General features: G+C 29.1%; 3 protein-coding genes across 6 annotated transcripts in view; 2 read left to right on the plus strand and 1 right to left on the minus strand.

The window, feature by feature from the left end:
- Nckx30C (solute carrier family 24 member Nckx30C) overlaps positions 1–3124 on the plus strand; it is a 32532-nt gene extending 29408 nt beyond the window's left edge. Inside the window, exon 7 of the mRNA XM_011497855.1 lies at positions 2884–3124. Within this exon, the coding sequence (XP_011496157.1) occupies positions 2884–3124 (241 nt within the window). The remainder of the gene's footprint in view (positions 1–2883) is intronic.
- An 8958-nt stretch (positions 3125–12082) lies between these two features.
- NiPp1 (nuclear inhibitor of protein phosphatase 1) lies at positions 12083–14022 on the plus strand. 4 transcript variants are annotated; one of them, XM_011497712.1, is made up of 7 exons: positions 12083–12097; positions 12564–12681; positions 12756–12816; positions 12886–13039; positions 13107–13327; positions 13393–13596; positions 13654–14022. In XM_011497712.1, exons 2-7 carry the CDS (start codon positions 12653–12655, stop codon positions 14011–14013), a joined length of 1029 nt encoding a protein of 342 aa, XP_011496014.1. In that variant the 5' UTR covers positions 12083–12097; positions 12564–12652; the 3' UTR covers positions 14014–14022. The 4 variants fall into 4 exon arrangements, with proteins under 4 accessions (XP_011496014.1, XP_011496013.1, XP_011496015.1 ...); XM_011497711.1 differs by lacking the exon at positions 12083–12097 and adding an exon at positions 12261–12297; XM_011497713.1 differs by lacking the exon at positions 12083–12097 and adding an exon at positions 12261–12297 and having other exon boundaries at positions 13393–13548.
- A 44-nt stretch (positions 14023–14066) lies between these two features.
- On the minus strand, positions 14067–18870 carry LOC105360856 (glycosaminoglycan xylosylkinase). The gene is made up of 5 exons (XM_011497856.1): positions 18703–18870; positions 18307–18607; positions 14764–15032; positions 14471–14697; positions 14067–14345 (listed from the first exon to the last, which is right to left on the minus strand). Exons 1-5 carry the CDS (start codon positions 18868–18870, stop codon positions 14126–14128), a joined length of 1185 nt encoding a protein of 394 aa, XP_011496158.1. The 3' UTR covers positions 14067–14125.
- Between the last annotated feature and the right edge of the window lie 659 nt (positions 18871–19529).

Below are 19529 nucleotides of genomic sequence, written 5' to 3' on the forward strand. Positions count from 1 at the left end.
ACTTCTTACACCTTATTTTTTCTTAGAATTCTCGAAACTTCTAGAGTTGTCTTTCTGCGCTTCATGTAAGATTCCAGTGCAGCAACAACGATGCTTTGTTGCCAGATAAGTAAGCTGCCACGTAGATATATAAGGCAAGCACGCGGAGGGCCTCGCTCTTGTTTTGAACCTCTTTCAGTGATCCGACCGCAGTGAACCGACCACAGTGAACCGATCTAACAGTGAACCCTCTAAGTGAAGAAGCCATGGCCCGGGTTTTGGTCTGACTCAGCCGAACCGCTATGTAACGGTCGGTATATCTCAATAGAGCCGCCACAGAACGACCAAACCTTCAATTTTCGTGCGCGTATTCAAGAGGCTTATAGGCTCATTGTGTATCATTCTGTCAACAGTTATAAGTTATTACATTATTCAACTAGTGTTTTTGACCACACACCAGTCGCTCAGAATTCAAATTCAAATTTAATCACACATTGAAGCCATCCAAAGAAACAAGTCTAATTGCCAAATGTGCCACTCGTATAAGCAGTGAAGGGTGCTGACTGCATTAAGAGACACTACACTGCCACTACAGGTATGTTTATATACACACTTCTAGGCCACACGTTATATACAGGAGTATGAGCATATCTGTGATAGTCCTTACAACATTAGGAGAAGCCACGATATCGTCACTATCAAGGACCAACCTCATCATTGCGACAGAGTTTTACACTCTTATCTAAGAAGTGAAGCATGCTTATTTATAAATGTAACTGTTAATAAACCATATGTTAACGAAGTTTGCACATACTACACCTTTCTGTCACCCTTCCACTTGACGCCCACTCAAACATCTGCAAGAACGGACGGCAAATTATTAAAGCTATCGAAACACTAGCAGTTCGACTCTCACTCAAGCGTAACTGCCGGTCAGTGCATAGTATACTGTGAAGACGTTGCGTGGCCATATTTTCGACAGCATAGTTAAGACTACCCGCGTGTATAGAAAAGGTAATCGGCAGTTTTAATTAGTGATTATAGTGAAGCCAATGGAATAGTAATCAAGGGGGACATTAACTACACAGCATCTAATACACCCAGTCTGCAGTTCACCAGGTACACCTTTATATTAATAAAATAAACAAATCACATCTCGCGCTATAGTCGATCGGGCACACTTACGCTCTCTCGAACTGATCCCTCGACATCGTACAGGCCCGCTAGCAGAACCTGGGCACACTTACGCTCTCTCGAACTGATCCCTCGACATCGTACAGGCCCGCTAGCAGAACCTGGGCACACTTACGCTCTCTCGAACTGATCCCTCGACATCGTACAGGCCCGCTAGCAGAACCTGGGCACACTTACGCTCTCTCGAACTGATCCCTCGACATCGTACAGGCCCGCTAGCAGAACCTGGGCACACTTACGCTCTCTCGAACTAACCCTCGACATCGTACAGGCCCGCTAGCACAAACAGGGCACACTTACGCTCTCTCGAACAAACCCTCGACATCGTACAGGCCCTGAACAGCTGACTCAAGAGTCACTGTGGTTCACACACATTCGTCACAAAAGAACAACACAGATCGACTAATAGACTATAAATACAGATTGTTAAATCCTTCACGAATTAGCAATCTTACCATTAACTGCTTTTACCTGTGACTAGAATCTTCTACTGCCCCCTTACATAATTACAGACACAATTGATTATATAATAAATTCCATTAAACATCTGACACCACATCAAGTATAACTTCATCCATCAAGCATACTTGATTCTACACCATCATCCCATGCTGCCTCACAAGCATGATTGACTGACGACATCAGCTGACATTGACAACATCAGCATAACCTCAAAGCAACACAGTTATATTCATAGAAGCCTTCATAGCATTAGAATTACAAGAACACATCATTTGATAATCCAACAGAATTATTTATCACTACACAACAGTGCAATATTATTATAATTTTTTTACAATAATTAACCTTGTTTTAATAAATGTATTATATTTTTCAGCCTTGTCTGTTATTGTTTTCCTTTAAAAATATCCTGCCGAGAGACTAATCCACTGAACTATTGAATTGGCAGTACGAGCCATAAACTATCCCTTTAAAATCGAACATGAATAATATTCAATAAAGATATATATATATATATATATATATATATATATATTAAGCCTTAATAAAAAAAATATAAAATAAACGGCTTATCGATAACAGTACAAGTTTTTGCTTAATAAGTTAAATTATTTGATGAAACTGAATTATAAGGTAGAAACTAATTAATTAAAATTAATTTTTATTTAAATTTTTTTATTTTCTATCAAATTTTATAAAATGTCTTATAAAATTTTCAAATTAAAATAATTTAACGTAAAATCACGACACATATTTTTGATAACTCTATAAAATGTTTATTATTATCAATTTTAACAAATGTTTATTTAATACATCAAAATAATACAAAAAACTAGTAAACAGTATATTAGTTTTGGTACAAAGATAATTAGAATAAATAAATTCATTATAAAAATACGCGAACTATGTAAATTATAGAATATTAATCATAAATTCTATTTGATGATTAAGATTGTAAAAATAGGAATTTAAAATTGATGAACTATTCAAATTCAACCAGGCTCTAATTTAATGAGTTACGTAAAACCATGGTAGATTTAGACACTAGATGTTTGCGGTACATATTTAAATAAATTAAATTAAAAAGTACATTAGATAATTATTTCTTTTTCTACTGTAATAAATATGTACATATTTTTTAATCAAAATTCAATAATCATTTTTATCATTAAGTAATACAATTTAATTATTTTTTTTACTTTTTTACAATTTAATAATAGAATTTATACTTATTTAATAATGTTATAGGCTTCCAGTACCATGGCTGTTATATGGATTAATTTATGGAATACCAGTCGAAGTTAATTCAGTCGGGATGGTTTGTAGCATTACAATTCTTTTTTGTATGCTACTATTTGTTATACTAAGTATATCTTTTTTCAAATGGCGTATGAATAAAGGATTAGGTTTTACTATGTTTCTTTTATATTTTGTATTTGTAACAGTGTCGCTTTTGTTTGAATATGAAACTCTTATTTGTCCAGTTTAATTTTTAAATAGTGTTGAAAAATAACTTTAAACACCAGTAAATATAGGATATACAATATAATATGCACAACAGCGATTGCATTCATATAAAAATCAAATAAAATAAAAATTTAATATGTTACAAAATTGTAAATAATGTATAAATTTAAAATAGCGAAATAAAATAATATAGTTATCTGTTATGAATTATTAATAAAATGTTTAAATATGAAATTTAATATTATTGATTATGATTTTTTTACTATTTTATACAAATAGAAATAACATTATTCTTTTATGTTGTTATCAAGATATTTATAGCACTTTGAATCTGATTAAAGTATATTATTGTTCAGATAAATTATTCATCCTTTCCAGAACCCTACATATTATTTTAAGAAACTCATAAATTTAATGTTACACAATCCTTTACTGACTTAGCTATTGTAGAATATAACATTATTTATAAAATTTAAAAAATGTAAACAAAGTTTTTATAATTTACATTGACAATTTAAAATTTGTGCATTTAACTATAAAAATTAATAAATCTGACCGTCATATTTATATTTCATATGTGATCATCTATTAGAATAATTCAGAAATATACAAATTATTTTTAAGTATTTTTCAAATAATTTGTTCATTATAATAAATTTTAAAGCAAAATTATAATTATTTCCTTGATAAAGTTAGATACTTAAACAACATATAAAATTAATAAACTTTAATTGTCTCGGATTAGACTCAAACTTCCAGATGTTCGTAGGATTGCGGGCAAGTGGAAGGGTTGCCGCATTTGTTCAATAACTAACTAAATTTGCTTATCATGCTGTTTATTGATCTTTATTTTATAAACTACACAATAAATATGATTCTAAGATGATGTTGAGAATCGGTGAAATCTTGCAGTTTGGTGGTAGTTGTTACACTGAAAGTAAGAGATCGTAAATCCCTGATAATTCTTCGTTAAGGCCGTCCGCAGGAGCTTCGCGAACAAATAAATGCCGTTGTAGCCGATGACTTTTCGTACACCTTCAATCATTCGCGGGAGTTTCGCGATCCAATAATTTATTTAAAGTGTTTGAAGTACTTAACATTAAAAATTCAATTCTACAAATTTGTAATCGTTATAGCTCGCAATGTCGTGAACGTTGACTACGAAAATTCTCGATAAAATTAAAGCCCTTGCTTGAGAACGTCCTGCAATGCTTACCCATTATTCGCATAGCAACTACGGTAGAAGTCCCCAACCGGCAAAATCTTATCTTCCGATAACTCGAAAGAAATTTCTGGAAGTGCAATTTTTAACGTCAGGCGGGAAACGGCGGAATAGTAACACTAAGTCATTATTTCTAGAATAACGACAACGCGCACGCATATATTAAGGGCAACGTGCGTCAAATTCAATCAGTCTTATTGAGTGAGTCTAGAAGAAATTGTGCAAGTTATCTGGTAAGATATCTGGTAAAGTTCAACGCTTTGTACACACCTCCATCAAAAGGGGTCTGTGCAAGGTATACTGCTAATAACTAATCACCATTTATTGCCATCGGGCGCAAAATCATTCGCGGTAAGCCTTCAGCAAGGATAATTATCATTTATTGCTACGGAGCGCAAATTCGCTCGCGGTAAGCCTTCAGCTATACTGATTATACCGCTACAGGGCGCCGCCAATTGCAACACGCCTCTAGCAAGACCAAGCTTCCCTTGCATACTCTGACAAGGCCTCAGTAAAACGGTGGTATGGTTTAATCCAATCACCTTGGTCTCTCAAACGCCCGGTGAGTGGTATTCCGAACACACAAAAACTCATTTATCTTACACAATCGTGTGTTGAGCGCGCAGATTTTTCTTCATATGTCATGATTGTTCTTGGAATGTAATCAGCACTCTTGACGGCTGGAGTGATAGCGCACTTGAACAATTATAAATTATAATGACTTCACTGTATTGGCTTACTATTTTATCGTTTGCAGAGTCTAGCTGAATTATGCGCGTATAGTTAGTAAAACTAACTGACTGGTACAAGGCGGAGTTTAGTCGCAGTGTAGAGTAATAACTGATAACTGATTGATTGAGAAATTTACAGTAACAACAGTGCATAGGTGTGTTGCTAGGCCGAAAGTCTGGTGACGTCAGAGACTAAGCTCTAGAAAATTCGAGGATTCCAGAAAGACAAGGCATTGGAAGGTTCGCGAATTTTTAATCGACGATACTATGCAGAAATATTATTAGGACACTCGAAAATTAATACGTAGTATATACAAGAATTCACAGAATCAATGTTTACAAATATAGGCGTCAGAAGGCTTGTTGTTACGGATTACAGCAATTTTACGCGATAAACAAAGTGGGAGAGGTAAAGACACCTGTGCTTAGTTCGAAACACTGCGCGCCGAGTCATGAACACGATTCTACGAAATCGGGAAACTTCACTACTCAAATAGTCGAAATTACATTACAATTCCGACTAACAAGGGCCGACGAACTCTCCAAGGCTAGATTCTAGTGACGTCACTCTAACAATCAGCATGACAAGAGTGATCCAGAATTCACCGGAATCGCAAGCCTGTGCTACGATATTTAAGGAGACGCGCTTGACGCTCTCACTCTCTTACTAGTTCAATCAAGCATTCATCAAGATCGGATCGCCGTCCTACAGATCTAATCCAGTTCAACGTAAGCCAAGCTAGTCTCGGCCACCCAACACTGTACAGAACGACTCCAGCCCAACGGAAGCCAAGCTCACGGCCTCCCAACGCTACTATACGGATCAACCTCAACACACGTAAGCCACGCTATTACACACGTTTTTACGTACCATCAATGCAACTGAGATCGACTCCACACACGTAAGCTACGCTATTACACACGTTCTTACGAATCACTAATACACGGCTCCAATCAACTAAGTAAGCAGCAATACTAATAAGTGGTATACGGTACGAGGAATACTCCCACCCATCATGCAGTGACGTGTCACGGATATCCTCCCTCCACTAGACCGCTACAGCGTACATCTCGCTAGCGGCAACAGCATCATCACTGCCCCGCATCAGTGACGTCACACAGGCGCCCCCCACTCAGGCCGTTACAGCTCTTCTCGCAACGGCAAAAGCGGCACCATCGCTGCCCCTTATCAGCGCGAATCTCCCACTACCACTGCGAATTCATAACTGCAAGTAGGAGAATCAAGCACCAAGCTACCAAGATTACACTTACAGGATTCTTGTCATTGCTCATATTAATTGAAGAAACTCTCATCTATTCATTTTATCATACATTCATTTGACATCCATAGATCGCTGACTACTTATTATATTTATTATATTCAAGAAAGAGAAAAATACTACATTCAAAGGCAGTGTTGAATTATTGTATTGTCCCTTCCACTTGCCAGCAAGCCTCCATCCACCATCACATGGAGGCTATTAGTCTGATCCCAGACACTTGTACTTATCCAATTTTAAAGTCTAATCACGAACATTAATCAATATCTATTAAAGTTTTAAAAAAGTATTATTTATTTTTATCTAGAAGAAAAAAATATTGTTTAATTTTAGTTTTTGTTTTTATATATATCTTCTCATAATATATAACTTCTCACAATTTACCATTATATTTTCAAAGCATTCTTTTATTAATTAGCTTTATTTACATACCGTTGTAGCATATAATTGTACTTTACATAATTATTATGTAGCATCTTGTATACAGATATATATATTTGTCCGAGTTCAGACTGAAAACCTCCTTTAGATATTGGATGGAGGTATTGCTGGCAAGTGGAAGGACAATGCAATTATTCAAGACTACTGATAGTGTTTATTGTCGTTCCTTTTATTAAATATAATAATATTATAAATAATTAATAATTATGAAGTATATGAATAATGGTATAATTCATTTAAATACATGAAGTTTCTTTATACTGTTACGTGTTGATGAATGTATATCCTTTTCGTTGTATAATGAGTAGGTGCTATCTTAGTATACATTAAATTGCTGATTTTTGTATTATACGTTGGTGCCGCACTTGTGTATACATCGGTCTTATCCGTGAGTTGCTTCAATAGCAGTATGAATGGTGCCGAGCTTGTGTGTGCGTCGGTCTTATCCGTGAGTTGCTTCAATAGTATTATACATTGGTCCCGTCGCCTGTATATGCGTCGGTCTTATCCGTGAGCATATATAATATGATTTTTATGTTTTCACTGTTGTTTTATCTTAGCACTAATGTGTTATCAATTTAAGTCAAGTGTAATGAATTTTAGAATATAGAATCACTATTTATTTCTTAGATTATTTACTTGATTGATTATTATGTATGAATCGCTACAATTTGTGATAACTGTAGAGAAAAGCTTGAAGATGAATAACGCGCTTGTTATAATGACTGTGTAATTAAGACTAGACTGAGGAAAAATTGACTGTTGCGCGTGAAGGGCAGTCCTTAAATACTACTGCACTATTCCTTAAACGCTGATGTTTGTTGCCATGATGATATTGGTTGTGACGTCAACATGGCATAGTCTGGAACGATTCATTGCTGTTGTTTTGTTTAAATAACTGAATTGCGCGTTCATACCTCTTCCACTTTTGACTTTCAACTTTTTAATCCGTAACAATATTTATTATATATATCTGTATATTATATATTATATATATTATATATTTATTTCTCTTAAAATTAAATCTATAAACAATCCCAAATTATTAGTTATCAAATACAAACTTTACAAAAATTTGTTTAATATTTTTCTAAATTAGTCTAAAAAAATGAACTACAAATAATAGATATGCTAGTCAAACTAATATATTGCAAATATGATAATAAAATTTGTACAAAATGTATTCGCTGTTCCAGCTTTTTTTACCAAGACCGGTTCGAAGGATACAAGTTGATGCCGTTGACAACTCAGAGACCACGGGTGTGGTGTGGTAGCGATGAAAGATCGGAAGTGGAAGGGACATTATAATAATACAATATAAATATGACTGATGTATATGCTGTTTATTCTGTTATTTATTGACGACAAGGTTGACTAGTATTACTATTATTAATTATGGAAATACTTCTCGTGGTGGATTAATGTACACACTCATCTATGCAGCATAATGGTTGAATTTGATCGCAGAATGGCGCGAAGTTTGATTCGTCGACACTCGCGCTGTTTGGATGAACACGTGCGTATTGAGGTTATAGATGCAGCGTGATGATTGAATTTGACCGCAGAATGGCGCGAAGTTTAATTCGTTGACACTCGTACTGTTTGTTGCTTAAATTCATAAGCGTCCGAACTTGAACTAAGGTGAGGGTTTGCCGACAAGCCGCCCTTTAGTGGGCGCGAGCTTGGCGACGCGTATTGGAATCTATTCCGCACTATTGCTCTGGGGAGAGGTTTTTCGTCCTTAGTTGCTTGTCGATGTCATAATCTCTGAATCTCAGAGTATGTAATTATTGTAGTAATAATACTACGTACGAAAACTAATCGTTGACTCACCTCTGGACTCTGATATGCGGATTGTCGTCGCTCCTCTAGGACGTGAAAGCACTGTTCCCTTGACAGCGTTAATGGACAATCCGATAAGTGGTAGACGTTTCTTACGACTACTACTGCACCGGCTCCAACGCCTCCGTAAGAAGTAACGCATCCCCGACTTTCCTTACAACTACAATTACAATAGCTCCTGTCACCTACGTAAGCAGTAACGCACCACGAACGTTCATCCCTACTACAACTACATCGGATCTCACGAATACCTATGCAGCGAGGCATCACGAACATCACTCGCCACCAAAGGTATAAGAGTGGTTCTCAAGCTCACGTAAGTAACGCACACTATCGACATTGCATTACACCTATACGAGCGAACCCCCCGCTCACTCAAGCAGTGACGCAACATGGATATTCTCCCACCACTCCGACAACTACGGTGTTCACTCTACAACCGGCGGTTAATGCGGCGCCAACTCGCTGCCCCTTTCAGTGTGAGTCTCCCACTACAGCGATTCATCGTACAAGGAAAAGGGGTGAATTACATTTCAATGTACCGAGAATACACTTAGAGGCTCATCGTTACTATCATCAATTGAAGAAACATTCATCTATTTATCCTCTCACACATTTATTCCGACATTTATAGATCATTGACTAATTGTTATATGTATGATACTTAATAAAGGAAGATATTTAACGCTAAAGACTGTATTGAATAATTGCATTGCTCTTTCCACTTGCCAGCAACACCTCCACCCACCATCATACGGAGGTTTTAAGTCTGATCCCAGACACTGACACTCGGGAAAGGTTCTGACCATCTCGAACAGTATCATTTCGGAAGTATCGGCTTGCCCAAACCTCCAATGACCGTCCGAGAATTTTCTTAGAAGTTATGACCATTGAATCATTTCCCCAAAATGATAACCCAAAATGTTGAAGTTTTTCATCGAATCGATAATCGTTGTGATATATTGAGAATATTCTGTACTAGTTATAATACTACATATTATATTATATTATTCGATAGTTCATTTTGATTTGCCGCCCGCCCTAGCGGATGCTTGGGTAAGGACTTAAGTGGAAGGGTTATAGTGATATACAGTGTGTGCAAACTTCGTTAAATATGGTTTGTTATGATTTATTGACAATTACATTATCGATGAGTTAAATTTACTTCTTATAGGAGAGTGTATTGATTCTATGTTTAATAACAACGATGCAGTTGCATTGAACTCATCCTGTGGTGAATATTTCATCAACACGAGAGGCTCTTTCTTGATGGTGACAATGTTGTTGCTAATCTTGTAAGGATTAGCAATGAATTATGCATACTCCTCAGTAAGAAGTATGCCTTATACTATTTTTTGTCACAACGATACAGTTGCCTTGATTTGATCCTGTGATGAATCACATCACCATCATGAGAGGCTTCTGATATACCTTTTGTGATAAGGAGTGCTTCGATACTGTGTTTCTTGTAGTCTAATATTTTCTTGAAATGGAGGAGATTGTGTCAACACCTTTTTATTGCTGGTTAATTAATATAAGGGCCTTACTAAGAGAGAGCGCTTTCTCGAAGTGGGCTTGCTTTAAAAATCCACGTGACAGCCTACTTAGAGCTGCTAACAATGGATGCTATTGGTGTTGCTAGACGGAGACTAAGTAAAAATTGTAGAAAGTTCGAGAATTATAAAACTTTAGAAGGCTTGGAGAATTCCGAGAATCATAAAGCGTTAGGAATTCCAAGAGCTAAAAGGCTTGGAAAGTTCTCGAAATGTCAAACATGTATATACTAATAATCTGTATTTAATTCAGTTTTTTATAATTTTTTTTTCAAATTTAATAATATTTATTAAGATGTATTAAAATATTTTTAATTTAGGAAATTTTATTGATTTATTGAAAATGATTTTATGTTGGTACTTAGCTAATACTTGAAGAATCTCAACATTTTTAATGTTTGTCTTTTTTATTTCTAATAGTAATAATAGATTTTTCTTTTTAGGACAAAACAAAAAGTATTGTTTCAAAATTCATACTTATATTATGTAGATGTTTATTATTTACTTTAAATTATAAGATTACATTAAATATTTATTTATAATATATTTTGAAAGTATTCATTTATGGAAAGCAGTGAATTTATTATAAGGTTTGATCATACAAAAGTGCCTGTCTGCTAATGTAATTAGAAAATTAAAAAGAATTTCTATTTTTATTTATTTTTTCACGTTACATGTTTAATATATAAAAGTTGGAATGTTCCAATGTATAATATATCTATAATCTTAGTAACAATACATACAATTGAAGAGAACCGTGACAAAAGTAATGATTTTATAAGTTTCAAAAACGATAAAATGTTTATAAAATGGTTTATATTAAAAAATATTTAAGATTAAATCTAGTAAAAAATTTGACTGTCCCAGAAATATAAGTACTTATTACGTTTATTATTTACATAATTTAACATTTATATTTAGGAATGTTATTTACATATTTTCCCAAAAATACGCAGTATATTGATTCAGCAATGTTGGTTTCATGATGCCGCTATAGTAACTTGATGAAAGGTATGCATCGTCAATAAGCAATTGTCTGTATGCTGTAAACACTTGAAATGAATCATTCGATTTAATTATAGTTATAATTGTAGTAATAAAATATATTTATGTACATTGATTGTATGTAGATTCATTTTTCAACATTCGCTTCGTGCATAAACGTAAACGATTAATTTACTCAGTAGAAACGTAATATTTTGTTATATTTATTTTCATTTATTCTTATAAGTTAATATTTTTTTATTTATCTTCAATTTTTTAATTAGCAGAAACAAGACAATTTTTCTCCAAAGATAATTTTCATTTTAGTATAATTCTATTTTATTAAATATTTTGTTTCTAATATCTTATATTTCTATTTTATAGACCTTTAAGCATACTATTTTAATTGCATAATAGATTTATTTTATAATTCAGAATGATCAATAATATTTTATAGTATCACATATTTATAAATAAAATGATTTTTTTATTGAAATTATAAGATATTTCATAAATATATAAAATTTCTAAAAAATTACAGAAGTAAATATATTAGCTTACATAATTGCATATTTATGTGTATACTGCTTTTTGCCTGCATAGCTCCATTGTTGAAATATTTATTTATGTACTATGACATAACTACTTTATTTAGTTGTTACTTATAAAGAGATGTGATAAATTAATGTAAGTAAGAAAAATGATTACTGCGCCACATATATAATTTTTAAGGTATAAAAATTATAAATTATAAATTAATTGAAATTATTACCATATTAACATACCAAAGTGCGATTTTCGGTCTTTTGTAATTATCATACGCGCAGGCCTCAGCTCATTGGCGCTCGCGAAAGGGCGGTAAATGAATATTATATTCGTATAATGACCAATGAAATAAGACTTCAATGAAGATAGCAGAATATCCAAATAATTTATACTACCGTAAAGATGCAATTGTATTAAGAACGTAAAGTAGTTTATTTGCGTAGTCATAATTTCATTTAACTTTACATATTTATTTATAAATTATATCTATCAACTTATATTATAATTTTTATTAATTTACTCAAAAAAATCTCTTGCAATATCTATTTATTAGCTTTATTTCGTCATTTAAATTTTGCATTACATTTAAACAAAAGGTAAATTGAAGCTATGTATTAATAAATTATTTAATATTTATATAATTACTAATATTTTACGGATGAAAAATGAATAAATAATTTACTGATATTTTTTATTTATTTAGAGATTTTTAAGAATGACTTGATAATCTTACAAGTAAAATTAATTATATATCATGTTAAAACTCAAAATTTTAATTATTTTAGATTTTATATATTTAATTAATGAAATTTTTTTCAACTAAATCAATCATATATAAGTATACATATTTTATTTGATTAAGCTGAAATCACAAGTTTCTACAAAAGCATAATGAATTGAATCAAATTTTAAATAATTGAAGAAATTCATATTATATTTTGTTCTATAAATATGGCAAATCATTATGAAGTTCCAAATTGGTAATATTTTTAACAAATTATTTTTCATAAATATTCAATTTGTATAAATTATACATTCTTTAAATTTATTATAGGGCTGGAAAACCCCCTATTGGCTTACATTTGGATGTTCTAAAGGGTGAGAAACTAATTCAGGTAAAAGAATAGTCGTGTTAAATTTAATTTTGTTCTAAAAACCAATTTTTCATATTATCATTTTTCTAGAAATTAATGGTAGATGAAAAAAAGTGTTACCTGTTTGGTCGCAATCAACAATTAAATGATTTTTGTATTGACCATGCATCTTGCTCAAGAGTTCATGCAGCTCTTGTGTACCATAAACATCTAAATAGAACATTTTTAGTTGATTTAGGAAGTAGTAAGTAAGATTATTCTAAAATATCTATATAATTAGTTTAAAGTATATTAACTATATAATTTTTTAGCTCATGGAACTTATATTGGTAGTATGCGTTTAGAATCACAAAAGCCTACCCAATTACCAATTGATAGTGGTTTTCATTTTGGAGCATCCACACGTTATTATGTTATCAGAGAAAGACCACAAACTGGAATAAGAGCAATAATTGATGAACTGGAAAAAAATAACGATGATCAAGATACCGGTGGCTTGCTAGGATTACCTGAAACCGAAACCGAACTTGATGCAAGTGCCAACTTAATTTTCCTTTTTAATATTATTTTATATTTATAAATTTTTCAATTCAATAGAATTTAACAGAATTCAATACTGCTCATAACCGAAGAATTTCTATGTTGGGTATAACCGATGATGAAATTCATAAAACTACAAGAAAACGTAAAAAAAAAGGTATTACTTTTAATGATGACGAAGAAATTATAAATCCTGAAGATGTTGATCCATCTGTAGGTAGATTTCGTAATTTGATTCAAACAACAGTTGTTCCTAGCAAAGTACGTACAAATTTTTTAATTTTTAAATGTATGAAAAATAAATATATTTTTTTATAGAGAATGAGAATGGAAGGTGGATTAATATCTCTCTCGGAAGAAACAACCAATTCTATAAAGCACATGCAACCAACATCTGCTGTACAACCACTATACCATAATTTACCTCCAGAACAATTTTCATCTACATCTCAGAATCTATTTTCAATTGCCTTAACATCATTAACATCAAGGTTAGGCATAGGATTACCAAATCCAGCACCTGAAGTAGAAATGATACCTAACCAAATACAAGTAGAACCTGTACATGCTACTGAAGTTAATGGTTCGATAGAACCTCATTCAATGGAACCAAAAAAGAAAAAATATGCAAAAGAAGCATGGCCAGGAAAAAAGCCATTGCCAACTCTTTTAGTATAACAAATAACATAAAATTAAAATTTAATATTATAAATTTATCGTATACTTTTATTTTTTTTTAATCTTATATCTTAAACATTACATTTATTAAATTCATGCTTAAACAAATTGATTATTTAGCAATAACAGAAGAATTCTGAGTTTTATTCAAACAATATTCAACTATAGCATAAACAGTTAAAAGTCTTCGATCAATAGCATTTAAATGTTTGTCTGTAATTATTGGCAAAACATCTGCCATAGAGGACTCGTGAGCCAGCAATTCTTTCAAAGCATAACTAAGTGAACCACCACTTAAAAGTTGTAGTCTATCCCATGTTGTTTTACGTACACTAAAAGTAAAATATTTAATATTAAAATTATATGTAGTTCATTTTTATTACTACATATACTTAAACATCTGAAATGTCTGTCTAAAGTACATAAAATAATGTATCTATGAAACTTTAATACTAACATACAACATTGATAAAGTGGTGCCAAGATATCAATATGATCTATATCAGGATTTCCAAGGCTTTTACCATTATCAATCAACAAGATAGTAGGATCTTTAAAACTATCCTTTAATAATTCATAATGATGACGATCTCCGTTATCTATTAGAAAATCAAAAATAGCAGTATCAATTAAATCTAAAAGTCTATTTGAAGATTGAGCTGAATAGGTTTTTAATAGTTTTACCTAAAACAATATTACTTTATAAAAATTAGAACATTTATTATGCTAATTTTAAATTCAAATAAATACTTTATTGCAATAATTTATATCCACTTCCCACAGAGCAGGATATTTTCTTGTATATGTTCTTTGCCAAGGATGTTTATATTTTGCAAGTTTCCAATTTTGTGGTAGCCACAAAAGGACTGTTCCTTCCAAAAGGTCTTTCACTCCGCAAACTGGATCAATAGGAGAGCAATAGTGACAAACACCATAAAAACAAGTATTATCTCCATTTTGATAAATTGTTGATAGTAATTCTGGAGTAGCATTTTTTTCTATTTCTTCTTTTAATTTTACTAAAATTATAAATAGGATATTTTTATATCTTACACAGTGCATGTATATATGTGTATCAAGTATATAATTTAATTTATTGCATTTAATAAATTTAAAAATTTAAAAACATGATAATTGTACTTCCATATCAAGATAATTTTGATTGTACATATCCATGTAAAATATAAAAAAGATTACATATTAAGTTAAATTATACATTCATTTATTATAGAAACATAAAATTTACATTTAATAATTTCAATGTTTTTCATTCTATAAATTAAAAGATTTTTAAATTATTAATCATTTTAATTTATTATTTATTAATTTTCTTTATAGTTATATTCTAATTGACTTATTTTAGGATTTATGATTTATTTTGTATAAAAAAGATTTAAACTGTCATTTTTAAAATAAAAATATTTGGAACATTGTATAACTAGTTATTATTGAAGAAAACGTTTTAATATATAAAATTAGATAATTATTTATCATTATTATAGATTAATTTATGTTCATATGATAATTAAAAAATTTAATTTGCTATTTAATATACAACTATACTGTATAACCTATCTTCTAAAATTAATTTTTTATAATAGCATGTTTGATTATGATATTTTTGAATATAAAACTAAATTGAAATGTTCCAAATTATTCATATATATTAAAAAAAGTTAAACTGTGTGCATATTCTTTGCATTGTAAACTATTTGGTTGTAGATTATTTTTTAAAAAGATTAGAATTTATTTTTGTAATAATTATCAATGGAAAAGCTATTAATAAAAATTTTAATGTGATGTAAAGATATACTACAAAACTAGATTAACTTTAAACACGGAAATTTGCTTGAATATTCATTCAATAAATACATAAAAATATCAACAAATTTATTAATAGGTTATATATATTGTAATGATCTTTATAACTTACAGAATTTATATAAATATTTTAAGTATTTGAACAAATTGAAGTAGTATATCAATACTTTTACTTAAATATTTAAATGTTACATATTTTATTTAATTTACTTAAATATTTAAATTTTACATATTTTATTTAATTTAACCAAACATAAAAGAATTTAATAATTACTATTTATTTAAAATATTATCAGACATAAATTAGTTTCTGTAAATTTCAATCAATTGTAGAATATTCTATTAAAAATTATCTAAAAGAAATATATATTTTCTGTCATTTTTTAGGTGTAAATATTTCTGTTTTTCAATTTTGCAAATTATTTTTTATGTTCATTATATATAGTGTTACATATATTACATTAAATTTACTTGTTTATAGTACATTTGAATACATTGCATTTTATATACCAGTTTATTGCAGTTAGAAAATAGAAGACAATTAATATTTAAGAAATATTTTACTGTATGAAAAATTTAAATAATTTGATAAATGATAATTAAATTGCAAAAGGTATTTGAAACAATATATAATAGCACAAAAGATTCATTCTCCATGAAAATATTATTTTTAATAAAAAAAAGATGAACAATATTGACATCATGAAATAAAAAAAAAAGGGGCTACTCCAATAATGAGTTAATTTTATTATAAGTTAGTTATATTAATATTCTAATAATGTATTAAAATCCAGAAGAAATGAAATTTTAAACATTGTATAGTTGTAATTCAGTTGATGACTTAGTACTGTATAAATTCATATATATATATATATATTTATTTTTATTATTTAAAATTTCATTTTTTATATATCTAATTTTAGATGTGATTAGTTATTAAAGGAAATCGAATAATACTTGTAACCAGTAATCAATAAGTTATAACATGATATCTTACAGAAAATAACAATGTACATCAAGTAGTATAGTTGTTAGAAAGATTGACTATGTTAAAAAAGGGAATGAATGAACTAGATAGTTTATATAATTTGAGTTGATAACAGTTGATAAATATAGAAAAGAAACAAGTTTTATTACAGTCTGTATAGTGCTTGTACATTATGTTGTCAATATATTTTTTATATAATTTTTTTATATAAAATTAATTATATTTCATTCATATTACTTATTGTTAAATGGAATAATAATACAACCATTTTGCACCTATATTATTAAATTTATGAAATGTGTATAATATATTTTATTAATTTATTTTATAATTTTATTCTTTTTATATTGTTAATAAAATCATTATATAATAATTTGCAAGTAATAAAGAGCAATTTGTTCTCAATAATTATTTTATTATAAAATCTTTAAAATATTATATTAAATAGCTTTTTTTGTAATTATTCATTCTTAATGAGAGTAATTTTTAACTGGTGTAAATATATAAAAATTTAAAATTGGTATTCTCTTGATAACCACACATAAAAATAATATATATTTAATATAGGTACTTAAAATTATGATTGTGTTCTTAATATTTTGAAGATTTAAATGGTTACATATATTTTGCATATATGCATGGATTTTGACAAAATTAAAATTTTTAAGAGCTAAAATTTATAAAAATATCTAAATTAAAAAACTTTGTGAAACATAAATATAATAAAGCAAAAAATCTATATTATTATCTGATAAATAAAAAGAAAATAAAACGAATTACAATATTACTGTAAAATATGATTGGTATTCCAGGATACCAAGTATAGTATGAATTTAAACAAGCATAAAAAATAATTTTATTACTATTATCATACCTTTCACACATTTTATAATTAATTTTAATAACTTATTTTGAAAATATATGTAAAATACGGTTTATAACTATTTAAATAACAATTTTATTGATTAGTTATATATATTTTTTTTAGAAATAAATGGTATCTTTTAGAATATATATTCTTTTATACAGAGTAATGATATTTTCATAATATTACTATTTTATTAAAAAAAATAGCAAAAAATTTTCTAAAAAGTGCTTTTAAATAACTAAGTATTTTCATTTAATATTTATTTTTAATTTTGAATGTAGATTTACAATTTAGAAGTGTAAGATGAATTAATTTTTTTAATATTTCTTAAATGATTTTGAACACTGAAGATTCTTCAAATTTGTATTATTTCGAATTGTAAAACATTTTTTTTCCTTTGAATACAATTTTTATATATAAAGTTATTAAAACATTAAATATAAACATAAAATAATTACGATTTTCTGTCTTCCTTATAAGAGAATATAATAAGTACAAATACATTAAAATATTTTGATTAAAAGTATATTATATTAAATTTACATAATTTGTTATCTTGTAAAATCTATCTATTAAAAAAAAAACTTATTTGTATATAAAAAGTACTTTTGCTTACACTTCCTTATTAATGCTAATGGCACTCTTCGAAGAGAAAGTAGCAATGCTAAATAAAAAGCTACCACTTCTGCATTATGTCTATCCTTGCCATAATAAACTGGACCTTCAATTTTTTTAGTTCGACTATACCATTGAGGTTTGAATATTGCTCTTAACCCATTTTGGAATGTCAAAAAAAGTTTCAGTTGTGTCCCAACTTTAGCTGTATCAGCTTTAATAATTTTTATATGTCTTAATAATTCTATAATTGTTCCTAATTCTGGTGAAAAGGATGGAATTAATTGTTGAGCACTTGTCCACTACAATATATATAAATAATGTAAAATTAATGTTTCTTATTGTTAACAGATTTAATTAAATATTGAAACGTAGTATACTATTTTATTATACTTACAGTTTTCAAAACTTTAAGAGTATCATTACTTGCATTTTGATGTATTTGTAATTCTAAAATAATTTTATCTAGTATACTTATATAATTTGCATTTTGTTGAAAATATTTTGATGGAAGTATTTGGATTTTTTTAATAATATTTTGTTGTATACACTCAACAGTTAACATTTTTGAATACAAATAATCAAATTGGGAATCTGTATTTTTCTTTTCTGATATTTTTTTAATTGAAGAATTTAGATTTAATTCAGAGTTGTTGATAATATTAATAAAGTAAAAATTTATAATTAAAACTACAATGAGAAGAGTTAATAATGAAAAAACTAGATATCGTAGAAGTATCATCTAAAAAACAATGCTAGCGTTAGTATAAATATAATACAGTTTGTTAACAATAAGATATTTTGATATATGATAAATATATCATCACAGAACTATCTTATGACAAATTAAGATGAATAAAAAATATTTTATTAAATTATTTTTGTTGAATTTGGTTCTATAATTTGATTTATGTTCAAATATTCTATTACAGGAATATTAAAAATCTGGTATGATCAATATATTACAAAAAAATAAGTATGCAGGCGATACATATTATGTAGAATGTTTTTGTTGATTGGTTCAGATCAGAGGTTAAGTTAGTAATGGATACAAATGAAATATCAGTAAATAAAAGTAGAAAATAATCCAGTAAAAAAAAAAAACGTCAAAAACTTAAACAAATTAAAAATGTATTGTTGTATGTTAAGAAACAAAAATTATGTATAAACTTTACATAAATTAAATTCAAAACCATTTTTAGAAGTTTTCATACTTCCATACTT

Source organism: Ceratosolen solmsi, unplaced genomic scaffold, assembly GCF_000503995.2.
Source record: "Ceratosolen solmsi marchali unplaced genomic scaffold, CerSol_1.0 scaffold47, whole genome shotgun sequence".
Lineage (NCBI taxonomy): Eukaryota > Metazoa > Arthropoda > Insecta > Hymenoptera > Agaonidae > Ceratosolen > Ceratosolen solmsi.